General features: G+C 48.7%; 1 protein-coding gene and 1 long non-coding RNA gene across 5 annotated transcripts; one reads left to right on the top strand and one right to left on the bottom strand.

Moving 5' to 3' along the window:
* The first annotated feature begins 1,097 nt into the window (after nt 1-1,097).
* Nucleotides 1,098-14,132, top strand: bin1b (bridging integrator 1b). Of its 4 annotated transcripts, XM_032556832.1 has the most exons (15): nt 1,127-1,405; nt 5,157-5,237; nt 5,323-5,377; nt 5,460-5,554; nt 5,996-6,091; nt 6,873-6,980; nt 7,907-7,992; nt 8,062-8,137; nt 8,211-8,266; nt 8,336-8,377; nt 10,052-10,094; nt 10,240-10,377; nt 12,879-12,932; nt 13,003-13,104; nt 13,822-14,132. In XM_032556832.1, the coding sequence occupies exons 1-15, from the start codon at nt 1,325-1,327 to the stop codon at nt 13,921-13,923; spliced, it is 1,215 nt and encodes a 404-aa protein (XP_032412723.1). In that variant the 5' UTR covers nt 1,127-1,324; the 3' UTR covers nt 13,924-14,132. The 4 variants fall into 4 exon arrangements, with proteins under 4 accessions (XP_032412722.1, XP_032412721.1, XP_032412723.1 ...); XM_032556831.1 differs by lacking the exons at nt 12,879-12,932; nt 13,003-13,104; nt 13,822-14,132 and adding exons at nt 12,465-12,710; nt 12,841-12,870 and having other exon boundaries at nt 1,098-1,405; XM_032556833.1 differs by lacking the exon at nt 10,240-10,377 and having other exon boundaries at nt 1,156-1,405.
* LOC116716074 (uncharacterized) lies at nt 4,088-15,088 on the bottom strand. Its single transcript, XR_004338380.1, has 3 exons — nt 14,859-15,088; nt 4,387-4,438; nt 4,088-4,119 (listed from the first exon to the last, which is right to left on the bottom strand). It is a non-coding gene; the product is annotated as an uncharacterized LOC116716074 (long non-coding RNA).
* Between the last annotated feature and the right edge of the window lie 1,521 nt (nt 15,089-16,609).

The following is a 16,609-nucleotide window of genomic DNA, read 5'->3' as shown; positions in this document are numbered from 1 at the left end:
GAGGTCCATTGTAACACAGACTGCTACAGGAGCGACCAGCCAGGAGAAACCAGGATGAGTTCCAACGTTTCATTTTCTTCTGGGATCAACAAAGTTTTTGAATTAAGAAATGATTCAATATTTCAACACAAGAATTATTTCTTAGTGTTTATTGTGTAAATTAGCTAAACCAGCATTAGCTGGTATAATCTTGGCCACCAGGTGGCAGCAAAATGCTTCAATTGTCCCGTTTTAATCTACATCAACAGACTTTATTTTAACCCACACAGGGTTCGGTACTTCAAACATCACAGATTAACTTCAGATTAAATCCAGATTAACTCCCTGGTTCATTTAAAGTAAGACCTAATTTGACCTGAACAGAATATTTTATTTTATCTTGATAAAATCTAATTGTTTTGCTTAACTGAAGCAGATTTGGAGTCATTAAAAAAAATCTTTAGAGTAAATTAATGAAAAAACAATTTTACTAGAAATAAACCAACAAGCTGATAAAAGATTCATTAAATTCTGTTTTTATAATTTCTAATTTCCATTCATTGTATCAGAGCTTAAATTGGTTTCAAGTAAATAAACAGAATATATTAATTATTAAAGCTGATTTATAAAACATACAATTTAATGAATTCAGAAGGATTTTGATTCATGTTTGTAAATATTTACCTGATATTAGGAAAAACATTTACATTAAAATCCCTTCATGTATTATTATTGTTATTATTGTTAGTGAAAATGCAAAGATTTATTTTTTTGAAATTAAATTGTGGAAATGAGTCGTGTTGTTGTGTTTCTATATCTGTAGAAACAAAACCAGTAAAAATCACCAGATAAACTGATGGTGAAGCAGAAATACCTCGGAGCAATGCTAACAGGCTCGCTATCGTTAGCATTAGCAAAGCAGCTAAGCTACGTAGCCTCTCCATCAGCTCCTACTTATAGAGTGAAACTCATAACGTCTGCTTATAGATCAGGCCCCCTGCCGACCCGCAGCGGCCCAGAATGCAACAGGTGTCGGCTAATAATAAAGACAGCCTGCGCCTTTAAGAGGCTGATGGCTCAGGCTAATATCTGCTGAACTTTGAGGTGATTAAGGTGGAGAGTTTGGAACCTGCTGCCTGTCTCTCTTCTACACACACACACACACACACACACACACACCCAGGTCGGATTAAATTACGCCCTGCGCCTTTAAGAAGCAGTCAGGAGGATTAGAGTTACTGTCAGAGTCGCGCACCGCAGCGCTTTTGCCGCAGCGAGCAGCGCCGTTTGTCTGCTGGTTCTCCTGCGTGGGTTGGGTCGGGTCGGGTCCACTCCACGCTGCGACATGGCCGAGCTGGGGAAGGGTGTGACGGCCGGGAAGCTGGCCCTGAACGTCCAGAAGAGGCTGAACCGGGCCCAGGAGAAGGTAGGAGGCGACCCGGGGTCAGGGAGACACTGGATCCCCGGTCCGGTCCGGTTCGGTCAGACTGCAGCTGGGTCTGAGGAGGAACCAGAACCAGAACCAGGGTCTATGATGGGAACATTCTGGGTTCATCTAAGATTAAAAGTTCATTTCTGATGAAATGTTCAATATTTTAAATCAAGTTTTATCAGTAAAAACTGAAATGTTTCAGATTAAAAGCTTTTTAATAAAATACATCAAATTATTCCATCCATTCATATGACCAACACTAATGTGTGAAACACGGTGTTGGGGAGGATGGATGAGGAAATGCCGCAGCAGATTCATGGCATGGAATGGCCTAGTCAAAGCTCAGATGGTGAGATGAACCTGGGATGTTTTCTGATTCTTTCCAGAGTTTCCAGATGAAAACGTTTTGGTTTATCGAGATGTGATGCGAAACGATTCGATGCGATATGATACGATGGTTCACGTGGAAAACGTTCGGATAGTTACGAAAACACGTAAATTAAGAACTGCAGAGAATTCAAACGATCAGAAATATTAAGTTTGAATTTTTTCTGTTCAAAACACGGAGCTGTTAGCTTGGATTCTCCATGACCTTTGACCTTCAGCCTTGTGAAGGAACCCACCAGTCTGTCCTCCATCCTGAGACTCTGCAGGTCAAAGGTCATGGCAGGAAAACAACAGACCAGGAAGAGAACAAAAACAAGATGGCCGCCAGACTGAGGTCAGTGGAGCCTCCTCTGGGAAAACGACCTAGTCAAAGTCAGTGAATACTGAGTTTCTCCTGTTCAGGTTGCGATGGAGATCCAACCAGGTCAGAGGTCAACAGAGCTGAACGCCGCGGCGTCCGATCAGAGAAACCAAGGAAGAAGAGCTGTAGCCGCAGATAACCAATAATCTACCAATTGATCGATTATTCTGATTAACTTCTGCAGATTTTAAACATTTTTATAATATTAGAAATTCATTCAAATAAGAAAATAAACAGATTTCTGATGAATCTGTGGATGGTTATTGATTACTGATTAGCTAATCGATAACTGGATGGGATCAATAGCAGATATTAGCAGAAGCTAAAGCTAGCAGAGTTCTGCTGAGCAGATTTATTGATCAGTTTCTGCTCCAGTTAATAATGGATTATTAGCCGGTTATTTAATATTCTAAATGTTTCCTCTGTGGTTCTGATGGTTCTGATCCGTTAACCCGTCTGATCATCAGCAGGTTGATCGCCGGTACCGATCAGCTCTTCCTCCTCCTCCTCTTCCTCGCCCAGCAGGAATAATCATCTGAATTTTAGTAACTCTTCATTCTCTGTCGTTAAATTTACGTTTTTTAAATGTTGAAACTTTTTATCGTTTAAATAAATAAGAAACGTTTCGTTTCCATTTGTCTTAAATCTCCACGTATTTTAAGAAAAAATGAACTTTGAGTTTTTTCTTAAAAACGATTTTAGCTCTGAAACTTCAGCAGCATAAAGAGGAATCTGGACATTATTTTATAAATAAAACATTCACATCAATATTAATATTGATAAACTGTAATAATAATATTTTGTTTCATTACTAATGAAAATGCTTCTCTGGCTGCTAGCTTATCGTCAATGCTACCAAAGCATAAAGTTTAGTGGAAGGAAAACGTTTCTCTCCGAAAACTCTTGGCTGATTTCTGAAACGTGAAGCTAATGCTAACAGATCTCTGGATTGTGATAATCTAAAATTATTCCAGATTATTTCAGACCTTCTGGATTAAAACATTTCCAAAATTTTAGCGTTTTTTTTTTATCAACATTTTCTCTTTAATTCAGTTCATTCAAATTAGAGACATTAAATATGAACAGGTTCACGTTTAGCAGTTATTATTTATTAATAATTTGGTGTTAAAATAAGATCAATGAGCAAAACTTTATTAATAAATGAAACTCCAGAGGAAACATTTATGGGAGCTAAAAGGCAACAGGCTTCACTTTTCATTCACTTTTAAAAAAACAAAGTTTACAGGATTGTAAATCAAATAAATGCTGGTTAGCGTTAGCATTAGCGATAGCTTCTGGTTCTTGGACTAAAGCTGTTTGTGTTTTGATGACGGCGGGAAGGAAACACTTCAACCTGAACCGTTCCCAGACTGAACTCGGTTCTTAAAGCTGCGGTGTTCCCTGCTGACTGCTGCGCAGCCACATTCAGGCTGCTGACCTTTGAACTCTTTTAGATTCTTCTCCAGATTTCAGGGTTTTCTGTTGTACGTTCGTCCTTCCAGCAGATTTTCCTGTTTCAGCTGATGGTTGTAAACGTTATTAGTTATTGATTGGTAAACGGAGTGGCTGTGAGCAGAGGAGCTGCTCTCACATGGACGCCGTCCTGCAGCTGTCCTGCCCCTCGCCGGGCGGGGCAGCTATATTTACCCCTTAATGCCCCGGCCTGCCTGTAAATATGCCGGGGGTATTTGTGGGGTGAAACCCGACCCGGGGCAGATGCCGGTTTGTTCTCCCGTCTTTGTGGAAACAGGAAATGGAGACTCAGATCTGACCTGAAGAGCAGCAGGCCTCACCTGGGTGGAGGGGTCAAAGGTCGTCCTCCTGTCCTGCCGTCCCCACCGGATTGCGGCGCCAGCTGGTGGAGGCCGTCCGTGTGCAAACACCGAGGAGTCTGACGGGATTATCTGCTGAGCCCGTTGCCACGGCGACGGCACAGCAACACGTTGAGGCGTCGGCTTCGCTGCGACCCGACGGGGCGAGAGAGAGAGAGAACCAGTTAGGATTCACCAGATTAAAAAACGAAATATTTTTACTAAAATCCAAAAACTTTTGATCACAAGAAAAACTTGTTTAAAATAGAAATAAATGGTAGAATAAAAAAGATTAGAAATAAACAAACAAACTGCAGATGTGGAAAATAAAATATCCTGACATAAAAACATTTTATCATTAAATATTGATTAAAAGTTCAGATTTCTGCAGTCAATAAATCGATTGACTTTCTCACCAGTGGCAAAGCGCTGCGCTCTGATTGGTCCAGAGCTGCTTCCTGTTTCTCCCTAAAAGAAACAAATAATAGTTTTAACTTATTATTTAATATTTAATCTGTTTAATTCATTTGGTTCCAGAAACACTAAAAAGTCACTTTATCTTTAAAACTTTCAGTAAAACAGAAAAACTGAAACTTTCAACTCAAACTGGATCAAACCAGTGAAGCTGAAACGAGGTGACCTTTGACCTGTGAAATGTCACAGTCTTTATTTAGACGCCATCGCTTCACTTCTGATTGCTTCCTGCCTGGGCGGCCATGTTGGATTCCTCCATCTTGTTTTGCTGGCTGCATAGCTTAGCATCATGTTGATGGTCAGCTTCTGTTGGGGAGAATTTTATTCTTTTCATTTTATTTATTGTTCCAGGTTTCAGTCTCGGGATTCTTTGGATTTTCAGGTTTTTCTTTCTGATTTTAAATATTTTGTCTTCAGCTATTTTGCCTCCAATTGATCTGAAACTTTTACAAACTAAAGGCGTTTTTATTTTCACTTTGGATTAATAAAACTCAAAGGTTTCATAAAAAATTCAATGTTTCTGGGAAATATCTTCCATAAAGTCACTTTTTAATTTCTAGTTTTGTTTTTAAAATAAAATAAAAACTTCTACAAAAAGAAAAATGACACATTTAGCCAAACTGTGGAAAATAAAAACCAGTTTTCAACATGATGACAAGTATTTTCTCTAAAAGTGACTCCTGGTTGGTTGACTCAGTGTCTCCCCCTGCAGGTCCTCCAGAAGCTCGGTAAAGCCGATGAGACGCGGGACTCCGCCTTCGAGGAGCTGGTGGCTAACTTCAACAAGCAGATGGTGGGCAGCAGCTAACGCTAATGCTAACGCTGGCCCAGCCCTTCCTCCTGCTCCTCTTCCTCACTGCCTTTCCTTCCCGTTTCAGACTGAAGGCAGCAAGGTGCAGCGAGACCTCAAGGCCTACCTGGTAGCGGTCAAAGGTCAGTGTGAAGCGGCCAAGCAGACGCAGCAGCCAATCAGACGCAGCGTTGCTTTGCATGACGGTTCCTGTGTCTGTTCTAGCGATGCACGACGCGTCGCGGCGGCTGCAGGACTGTCTGGCTGACATGTATGAACCCGACTGGTTTGGAAAGGAGGAGCTGGACGCTCAGGTGGAGGTGAGACACCTGCTGAGGTTCCCGGCCGTCCTGCATGTCCCTGCGTGTCCCTGTGTGACCCTGTGAGTCCCTGCAGCGTTTCTTCTTCTTCTTCTGCTGACTCTCTGTCTCTAACTGCATGCTGCTCTCCTGCTCCTCCTGAAGGAGATGATAGAGAAGGAGCTGGACAACAACCTGGAGGTACTGACTTCCTGCTGTTTGCTGCTGTTTCCTGTTTCTGAGCTCAAACTGTGGCAGGACTGAGAGATGGAACCGCGTCCAGATTAGCCCACCATCATCATCATCATGTTTTCACTAAGTCAGACATGAACCATGACCCTGACCAGACCAACACTACGACATGAAACTCCACAAACTACAACAGAGACTCAGGCAGAAACATCCTGATGGAGAGAAAACCTTTTCCTCAGAAAGTCTTCATCAACTTGTTGTCTCCTCCAGGACACGGACACACTGTGGATGGACTACCACCAGAACCTGACGGACAAATCACTGCTGGGCCTCGACACGTACCTGGCTCAGTTCCCAGAGATCAAGGTGAGTCTGGAGGAAGAGACAGGAAGTGACAGGAAGAGACAGGACGAGACAGGAAGTGACAGGAAGAGACAGGACGAGACAGGAAGAGACGGGAAGAGACAGGACGAGACAGGAAGAGACGGGAAGAGACAGGAAGAGACGGGACGAGACAGGAAGTGACAGGACGAGACAGGAAGAGACGGGAAGAGACAGGACGAGACAGGAAGAGACAGGACGAGACGGGAAGAGACAGGAAGAGACGGGAAGAGACGGGAAGAGACAGGACGAGACAGGAAGAGACGGGAAGAGACAGGACGAGACAGGACGAGACAGGACGAGACGGGAAGAGACAGGAAGAGACAGGACGAGACAGGAAGAGACAGGAAGAGACAGGACGAGACAGGAAGAGACAGGAAGAGACAGGACGAGACAGGAAGAGACAGGAAGAGACGGGACGAGACAGGAAGTGACAGGACGAGACAGGACGAGACGGGAAGAGACGGGAAGAGACAGGACGAGACAGGAAGAGACAGGAAGAGACGGGACGAGACAGGAAGTGACAGGACGAGACAGGACGAGACAGGAAGAGACAGGAAGTGACAGGAAGAGACAGGAAGTTATAGGAAGAGACAGGAAGTGACAGGAAGTGACAGGACGAGACAGGAAGTGACAGGACAAGACAGGAAGAGACAGGAAGTTATAGGAAGAGACAGAAAGTGACAGGACGAGACAGGAAGTGACAACATGGGGTTGTTGAAGTTGACCTGTAGCTGAAGTTGCCATGTTGCCGTGTGTCCAACAGGCTCGCCTAGCGAAGCGCGACAGGAAGCTGGTGGACTTTGACAGCGCCCGCCATCACTTCGCCTCCTTGCAGAAAGGGAAGAAGAAGGACGAGGCCAAGATCGCCAAGGTAACGGCCGGACGGCAAGAAGCCATTTTGATTTAAGGTGGAACAGGACATGCTGCTGTCCTTCAGATGATTCCACCTTAAACCAGTCAGATTCTCTGATTCTTGAGTTAAACTGAGAATGTTGACTTGACCTGTTGCTGTTGCTGCTCTTCCTCGCCGTCTTCCTCGCCGTCCTCGTGGCGGCGCTGCATGCTGTGTGCCGTTAGCCCGCCGCCCTGCTGGAGATGGCCGCCCCCAGCTGGGCGCAGGGCCTGATCTCAGCCCACCAGGTGGCGCAGACTAACCTCTCCTACAACCAGGTGAAGCTCTGGGTCACCTGATGACATCACATTGACCTCTTTAATTGATCCAAACTGATCTGATCCGATCTGATCGTCAATCAGCTTTGAGTTTAAATTAAAAATCAGTCGGATTGTTGCTAAACTTTAGGACAAACTGGCAACTTACTAAAAACTGATTAATGAAGTCACTTATACTAATCAATACAATACTAACTACAAAAACTAAACCTGCTGACTAGTGTTCATGAACTGACTGATCACCAAATTAACTCATTATTAAACCATTAACTCATTTTCTGACCAACACAGAGACTAACTCATCAAAAATGAACTCATTTTAAACCAACTAAATATTCAGGAACAAACTAAACATCCAATAAAAACGACATGAAAACCACTAACCTGTTGGTTTAATTAACTAACTAATTAACTAACCAACCAGCTGACATGTAATCAGAGCTAGTGACTAGTTAACAGACTAACCGTCACTAGTTAGCGACAAACTCTCTGAGCTGCTTGGTTCTGCTCTGCACACTGCATGTCTCAGCTGGTTCTGTTGGACCCGTCTGGTACCGGTTCTGATTCTTCACTGTGTGTGTGTGTGTGTGTGTGTGTGTGTGTGTGTGTGTGTGCGTGCGCGCGCAGGCGGAGGAGGAACTGGGCCGGGCTCAGAGGATCTTTGAGGAGCTGAACGTGGAGCTGCAGGATGAGCTCCCGGTTCTGTGGGACAGGTAAGAACCGGTCCGGTCCGGGTGGTTCCGACCCACAGAACCAAACATTGACCTGTGTGTGTTTTTCAGTCGTGTTGGCGTCTATGTTGGCACATTCCAGAGCCTGGCAGGACATCAGGAGAAGTTCCACAGAGAGATGAGCAAGGTGAGTGAACCTGCTGCTCTCCACCAATCAGAGCGCAGCGTTTGGTCAGCTGACCCGCCTCTCCTGTGAGCAGCTGAGCCACAACCTGAACGACATCATGACCAAACTGGAGGAGCAGCAGCAGCTCAAGTAAGTTCCTCCTTCATCAGCCACCAAGCGCAACATGACAGCACTAACTCACAGCGCCCTCTGGTGCAGAAAAGACGCCACTGCAGCCGCAAAGAAAGGCGGCTCAAAGAGGTAAAAGATGCCGCATGGAGCCGCATGCTCCTCCTGCTGCCGCATGGAGCCGCATGCTCCTCTTGATGCCGCATGGAGCCGCATGCTCCTCCTGCTGCCACATGGAGCCGCATGCTCCTCCTGGTGCCACATGGAGCCGCATGCTCCTCCTGGTGCTGCATGGAGCCGCATGCTCCTCCTGGTGCCGAAAGCTCCTCCTGATGCCGCATGCTCGTCCTGATGCCGCATGGAGCTGCATGCTCGTCCTGATGCCGCATGGAGCCGCATGCTCCTCCTGATGCCGCATGCTCCTCCTGATGCCGCATGCTCGTGGTGATGCCGCATGCTCCTCCTGGTGCCGCATGCTCCTCCTGATGCCGCATGCTCGTGGTGATGCCGCATGCTCCTCCTGCTGCCGCATGGAGCCGCATGCTCCTCCTGGTGCCGCATGGAGCCGCATGCTCGTCCTGATGCCGCATGGAACCGCATGCTCCTCCTGATGCCGCATGCTCCTCCTGGTGCCGCATGGAGCCGCATGCTCGTCCTGATGCCGCATGGAACCGCATGCTCCTCCTGATGCCGCATGCTCGTCCTGATGCCGCATGCTCCTCCTGCTGCCGCATGGAGCCGCATGCTCCTCCTGCTGCCGCATGCTCCTCCTGATGCCGCATGCTCGTGGTGATGCCGCATGCTCCTCCTGCTGCCGCATGGAGCCGCATGCTCCTCCTGGTGCCGCATGGAGCCGCATGCTCGTCCTGATGCCGCATGGAGCCGCATGCTCATCCTGATGCCGCATGGAGCCGCATGCTCCTCCTGATGCCGCATGCTCCTCCTGGTGCCGCATGCTCCTCCTGATGCCGCATGCTCGTGGTGATGCCGCATGCTCCTCCTGCTGCCGCATGGAGCCGCATGCTCCTCCTGGTGCCGCATGCTCGTCCTGATGCCGCATGGAGCCGCATGCTCCTCCTGATGCCGCATGCTCCTCCTGGTGCCGCATGCTCCTCCTGATGCCGCATGCTCCTCCTGATGCCGCATGCTCCTCCTGCTGCCGCATGCTCCTCCTGATGCCGCATGCTCCTCCTGCTGCCGCATGGAGCCGCATGCTCCTCCTGGTGCCGCATGGAGCCGCATGCTCGTCCTGATGCCGCATGGAACCGCATGCTCCTCCTGATGCCGCATGCTCCTCCTGGTGCCGCATGGAGCCGCATGCTCCTCCTGATGCCGCATGCTCGTCCTGATGCCGCATGCTCCTCCTGCTGCCGCATGGAGCCGCATGCTCCTCCTGATGCCGCATGCTCGTGGTGATGCCGCATGCTCCTCCTGCTGCCGCATGGAGCCGCATGCTCCTCCTGCTGCCGCATGCTCCTCCTGATGCCGCATGCTCGTGGTGATGCCGCATGCTCCTCCTGCTGCCGCATGGAGCCGCATGCTCCTCCTGGTGCCGCATGGAGCCGCATGCGTCTGCTGCTGCATGCCTGTCAGTGAACAGTAACTGGTCCTGGATAAACTCTAATGAAGCTGAACGTCTGCAGCTGTCAACAATAAGTTATGAAGAGTTATGATTTGGAGCATGTTGGCTCCCTCGTGTGGACAAAGCATAGAACAGCTGAGCTGATGGTTTTGCACATGTTCCTGTTAAGTTTTTTCTCTCCAGTTCTCATTGTCTTCCTCTCTCTCCTCTTCCTCATGGTCCAGTGAGGAAGCCAACCACAGCCAGGCCAGCAGCCCGGCTCCAAAGGTACCAGGCTGCCGCTCTAGCTCTGCTAGTCTGAAGGGTTCTGGCTTTAGAGAACAGCCTAACTCCGAGTGATGTGAGCGTTCCTAACTGCATTTGTGTGCATGCCGTTGTGGTGGCTGCGTGATTCCACCTGGTGGCGCTGCAGAAGCCCGGCCCGCCGCCCAGCCGGCCTCCTCCCAGACTCTCACCGTCTCCAGACCCAAAGCAGCAGATCGCCGCCCTGCTGGAGGACGAGGCTGCAGCTCCAGACTCTGACTCAGACCCGACCAGCACAACGCAGCAGGTCAGACAGAAAACAGCCGGCCGTTCTTCATCATAACCCAGAACCACATTAACCTGAACACATCTGATGGTTCCAACTGTTAACATTTCTAACTTTGGATCAGAATCTGGCTAAACAGAACAAACACGACGACTCGACCCTGAGGGACTCCTGACCTCTACTCTGATTACTGACTGACTGGTTATCACAGAGAGACTGAAGCTGACATGATGGAGTTCTGCTTACAACACAGGGTTAAAATGTGTGTGTGTGTGTGTGTGTGTTATAAGGGAGAAGCTTCTTTAGTTCAGATATTGCTGGTATCTGAAGTGGTTCTGCATGACCAGCCTCTGGTCCGGTTTCTTTCTCTGGTTGTTTTAGTCTCAGGTTGAAGTTTGGATGAAAAACTGATTATTGTGTCAGAATCACTGAGACACAAAAACATCCCAATAAACCCAAGAGGGAGTTTCTCCATCAGCCTACAATTCAGACCCAACATCTGGTCAACTTCAGAACATTCTGATCCGGTCGGTCTGATCAGGTCCAGGTCCAGTTCTGGTCCAAGTGCAGCTCCAGTTCTGGTCCAGGTCCAGTTCTGGTCCAGGTCCAGGTCCAGTCCAGGTCCAGGTCCAGGTCCAGTTCTGGTCCAGGTCCAGGTCCAGTTCTGGTCCAGGTCCAGTTCTGGTCCAGGTCAGGTCCAGTTCTGGTCCAGGTCCAGGTCCAGTTCTGGTCCAGGTCCAGGTCCAGTTCTGGTCCAAGTGCAGCTCCAGTTCTGGTCCAGGTCCAGTTCTGGTCCAGGTCCAGGTCCAGTCCAGGTCCAGGTCCAGGTCCAGTTCTGGTCCAGGTCCAGGTCCAGTTCTGGTCCAGGTCCAGTTCTGGTCCAGGTCAGGTCCAGTTCTGGTCCAGGTCCAGGTCCAGTTCTGGTCCAGTTCAGGTCCAGGTCTGGTCCAGGTCCAGATCCAGGTCCAGTTCTGGTCCAGGTCCAGTTCTGGTCCAGTTCAGGTCCAGGTCTAGTCCAGGTCCAGATCAGGTCCAGTTCTGGTCCAGGTCCAGGTCCAGTTCTGGTCCAGGTCCAGATCCAGGTCCAGTTCTGGTCCCGGTCCAGGTCCAGTTCTGGTCCAGGTCCAGTTCTGGTCCAGGTCCAGGTCCAGATCCAGGTCCAGTTCTGGTCCAGGTCCAGATCCAGGTCCAGTTCTGGTCCTGGTCCAGGTCCAGTTCTGGTCCAGGTCCAGTTCTGGTCCAGTTCTGGTCCAGGTCCAGGTCTGGTCCATGTCCAGGTCTGGTCCAGGTCCAGTTCTGGTCCAGGTCCAGGTCCATGTCCAGTTCTGGTCCAGGTCCAGGTCCATGTCCAGTTCTGGTCCAGGTCCAGTTCTGGTCCCGGTCCAGATCCAGGTCCAGTTCTGGTACAGGTCCAGGTCCAGTTCTGGTCCAGGTCCAGGTCCAGATCCAGGTCCAGTTCTGGTCCAGGTCCAGGTCCAGTTCTGGTCCAGGTCCAGTTCAGGTCCAGTTCTGGTACAGGTCTAGTTCTGGTCCAGGTCCAGGTTCAGGTCCAGTTCTGGTCCAGGTCCAGGTCCAGTTCTGGTCCAGGTCCAGGTCCAGTTCTGGTCCAGGTCCAGGTCCAGTTCTGGTCCAGGTCCAGGTCCAGGTCCAGTTCTGGTCCAGGTCCAGGTCCAGGTCCAGTTCAGGTCCAGGTCCAGGTCCAGTTCTGGTCCAGGTCCAGGTCCAGGTCCAGTTCTGGTCCAGGTCCAGGTCCAGTTCTGGTTGCCATGTTGAGCCGTAGTTTGGAGTGGTGGATCAGGAAGGTATTTATGTGAAACCATGAACAGGAAGTGAGTCATCAGGCCGGTCTGTGGTGAATGACCAATCGGTCTCCGTGTTTTGCTCACTGCTCTGCCCCAGACGCCATCTTGGGACTCGTGGGTAAGAAGAACGTCTTACATCCTCAACCAGCTCTGTTTCTACTTCCTTTGGCTTTTTAAAATCCTGAACCTCCCTCTCTTGTGGTTGTTATGGCAACATTAAACTCAAACGCTCCTCTGGCGTCTCCTTCAACATCCTCCCTTTGACCTTTGACCCCTGGCTTTGCCACCCAACCCCTGCTGCCGTAGCGAGACGAGCGCGGCGCCGAGTCGCTGTCCCAACAGGATGCAGACCAGGAGGCCCAGAGCGGCTGGGACCACAGCAGCTACCAGAGCCGCTGCCAGCCCAGCTGGGACCACGCCGACCCGGCCGAAGGTCAGGACGCCGGCACCGAGGAGCGGGGACATGCACATCAGGCGTTCAGCGAGCCGGACTGGGACGAGGGCGGAGCCGGCGAGGGGCCGGGCGGCTGGGGCGAGGAGGACGAGGAGGAGGTAGAGTTGGGAAAGTAGAGGAAGTAGATGAACCTCAGGAGACCCTGATCGGCCCCAGACCTCCTGACCTCCTGACCTCACCGGTTCCGTTTCCTGCTCTGAACTCTTTCCACCTTCATGCTTCCTGCAGTCTGTCCGTCTGTAACGCCCGGACTTTTCTTCCTCCAGAGCTCTGTGACCAACGGCGCTGATGCTGAACTTCCTCCAGGGTTCCTCTACAAGGTGAGTCCACCGACCGCTGAGCGCTCTCTGGTTCCTGCCCGACCGAACCGGGTTGGTTCTCCTCCTCCAGGTGAAGGCAGTGCACGAGTACACGGCAACGGACAACGACGAGCTGGAGCTGAAGGTCGGAGACGCCGTCCTGGTTTTGGCTTTTGATAACCCTGAGGAACAGGTGAGCATCATCGGCGAGAGTCTGACCTCAGCGCCACACAGACGGGACCGATCAGTCAGAACACGGACAGTCTCTGCTGGGTCTAGTCAAAGAACAAAGGATCTACTTTACAACACTCTGCCAGGTTCAGAGTCCTGGAGAAGAACACACAACTCCAAATTGTGCCCAGTCCAGGCAACTCAACTTGCTGAGTGTCATAGAAAAGCATCGTCCTCACATTGACCAATGAGGACGAGGGATGAGAGATCCGTTAGCTGCTGTGGACGGGTTTGGGATCAGGTCTCCAAAATAAAAGCCTGCTAAGTGTTATTTAGCACCTTTTTATTGTCGGACGTCAACAGGAAGATCATTCTGCAGGTCAGGGTTGGAGGTCATGACCCGACATTAATGTTGGGAAGAGACTGAAGGAGTCGACCTTCCTCCAACCGGGTCAGAACTTCAGGGGTCAGCAGAGGGCTTGACTAACCGGGCCAGATGAGGCCAAACCATATGGGTCCCCAGAAGAATGCCATGACGACCGGTCCCGGTTGGTTGGGTTCTGGCCAATCAGAGACAGCTATTGATCACAGAGGATTTTATTTAAACGAGCTTCTAGCTGAAACAAAGTCTGCTGGGCTCTGAGCTCAGCTGTCATTAGTCTGAGCCAGGAGTTTCTCCAGGCGCCTCTGTATTGCTGGTTGCCGGTTGTCGGTTGGGTAAACTGTGGTCTGTCTGCAGGACGACGGCTGGCTGCTGGGCGTCAAGGAGGCTCACTGGTTCCTCAAGAAAGATATTTCAGCCAAAGGGGTTTTCCCTGAGAACTTCACCCAGAAGGTCTGATGGTGGCGCTGCAGCTCATCCCCAACCTGAAGCTCCTCTTCATCCCTGATGTCAGCGGTTAGCTCTGAAAGCTACATCATGGCAAACAGCGATGGAGACCAGTGCCTGTCCACACCTTTCTGCAAGCCTCTAGCTCTTCTTCTGCAAGTTTCAACAACTTTTTAGTAAATTTGTTCAAGAAAATGAAAATAAACAGATGTAATAAAGAAGTGTTTGGGATTTTGTTCTTTAAATTAACATGACGCTGGTTCCGCCCCATGCTGACATAGAGTAATCCTCCCCCAATCATTCTAGGGCATTTATCAGCAACTGACCAATCAGGTTCCAAGGACGGTACTCCGACAATATTGACAGTATCTATCATAGAAAACACGCTGCAGTCAGAGAGATTTTGAGGAAAATAATAGATAATCACGGTCCAAGGTGTCAGTGGGGAATATGCAATCCGTCACCCAGAACATAGAGGGTGGAATACAATTTATTACATTTCCAAAACCAAAAAGGAATGTGGAAAAACCAAGAAACAGATCATGGACTGCAGCCCAGCTCACGTCCAGCTGAATGAAACTGAAGGACGGGAACCAAGTTAGTCACCAGGAAGGTAACCGGAAGTAAACATCCCAGTTTTTGTCATAAGGATACTTACTGATAGCTCCATGCTAACAACTCACAGCTGACAGCTAAGCGTCAAATAAACACAACTCAGTTAAATTAAAATAACGCTAAACATCTAATCATTTCCAGATCAATAAGTGAAGGTAGTTATGCTGGATTTTATGCGTGTAGATTCCAATGGTAGCTCTATGGCAGCATGAAAACAGTCTAGGCTAACTGCTATATTAGCATTTAAACACCGTTTCATGCTACTGTTTATTTCTAACCATTTTCCACAAGGCGGATTTTCACAAGCCGGTTTTATTTAAGTCATTACTCACCCATTTTGTACGTGCTAAGTGCGTCCCACAGCGTTCACACTCACATCAACCATTTTTCCTCTTGGGCTTTATCGTTGAATTCTCCGTTACTTCCCGCTAATAACCTTACAGACCGGATGTAGAACTAGTTAGAGACTTTTCTCAGTGTTGGGTTAGAACAGCGGTCACCAACCTTTTTAGGCGCGAGGACCGGGGGTGCGCGCGCAGCACTCCGATGTTGTTTTGTTACTCTTTCCTGCTGCAAGTTGGCTAACCGGTAAAATCCGGTTTAGGATTTTCAAAATAAAAGATCCGAAAGTAGTTCATTATTTCTTGCGCGGCCCGGTACCAATTGGTCCACGGATCGGTGGTTGGGGCCACTGGTTTAGAAGACAAAAATGACTCAAAATATGTCTCGGCTAACACATTGAGGTCCAACATAATAACAGTTGGCCTGTCGGAGGACAAGGGGCGCAGCCAGCGTCATGTCAATTCTGGGTAAAAGTCCAAGTTTCCATGTTTAATGATGGAATTCAACAGAACATAAAAACTGTTTGGATGGATGGATGGATGGATGGATGGATGGATGGATGGATGGATGGATGGATGGATGGATGGATGGATGGATGGATGGATGGATGCTACAGTGATCCTCTGCCAAGGTCCCATTGGTCTAAAAGTGTTTTCCAGTGTTGAACACTAGAGGGCGCCGTCCAATCATCCCTTCATAATGTCTGCAGTTGTTGGGACATGATTCCTCACCATATTCCAGATTTGATCATTTCTCGTTAGAACTACAGTCATAAATTAGGTTGTATTTATTTCACACTAGAACTCAAAGAAAAGAAAACGACAAATTTAAGAGTTCAGTAAAGTTTTTGTGTTTTAAAAGGTCTGTTTTGACTGGATATTATTAGGCACAGAAGTGAAAATACAGAAACTTTGACAAACATCTGGCATCAGGTTTACATCTTTCTGGATCAAATCAATGTCAGTAAAGATAAATGAAGCACATTTGATCCGTTTTGGCCAATCTAAAAACATAAACGGGTTTAGACAGAACGGGTTAAGTATTCAGTATTTGATCTGGTGAGTGACCTGCTGTCACCCACTCGCTAATGAATGTTAAGGTGTTTACATTGTTACCATGGTGACCGAGCAGCACCAGAATGATCTTCAGTGTTTCTATTAGAAACCAGCGATCAACCATGTGGAAAGCAAACACTGCCGGGCCCCAGCCCGGCCCCAGCCAGGCGCCGGGCTGGGGCCGGGCCCTACAGGAACGGGACGGACGCTTCCTTTCCTCCAGCAACCAGGAAGAGGTTCGGCCATGTTAGAAAACATTAACTGTTTACAGAGTCGTTCAGGTTGAACTTCACAGAAACTAAAGTCCAAAAGGCAGCAGCAAACTATAGCTGCAGTGCAAAAGGACCAGCTGGTTCTGGTTCTGTTGGGACCCAGGCCCTTTGGGAATCCTCCACAGGACCAGTTACAGGCAGGTTTCTGGGTCCATTTAACTGAAACAAGATGACAGTGAAACCATAGCAACCATGTTTCTGTTGATTCTTTGTGTTGGTTCCTCCTTCACCAGCCTGTTGAACAGTAACTGGACCAGCTCTGATGTTCAGAACCAGTTCTGTTTGGAGGTCCGTACCTGCAGACTTCTCTTCTGTTCAGAACTTTGTAGAGATAAAAACGAAATGTAAAAGATGTTTACCTGCTGACCAGAACCAGTTCATCTCCAAGTGGTAGCCATGGAAACCGTCCGTCTG

Source organism: Xiphophorus hellerii, chromosome 24 (assembly GCF_003331165.1).
Source record: "Xiphophorus hellerii strain 12219 chromosome 24, Xiphophorus_hellerii-4.1, whole genome shotgun sequence".
NCBI lineage: Eukaryota > Metazoa > Chordata > Actinopteri > Cyprinodontiformes > Poeciliidae > Xiphophorus > Xiphophorus hellerii.
This window is presented reverse-complemented; position numbering and strand designations above follow the sequence as displayed.

Bases quoted from the DNA above. Each gene is read 5' to 3' on its own strand.
- bin1b (XM_032556830.1), top strand. From the start codon at position 1,325: ATGGCCGAGCTGGGGAAGGGTGTGACGGCCGGGAAGCTGGCCCTGAAC. The intron at 5,238-5,322 runs GTGGGCAGCAGC...TTCCCGTTTCAG, and splicing joins CTAACTTCAACAAGCAGATG to ACTGAAGGCAGCAAGGTGCA. The intron at 8,378-10,051 runs GTAAAAGATGCC...CTCATGGTCCAG, and splicing joins AAGAAAGGCGGCTCAAAGAG to TGAGGAAGCCAACCACAGCC.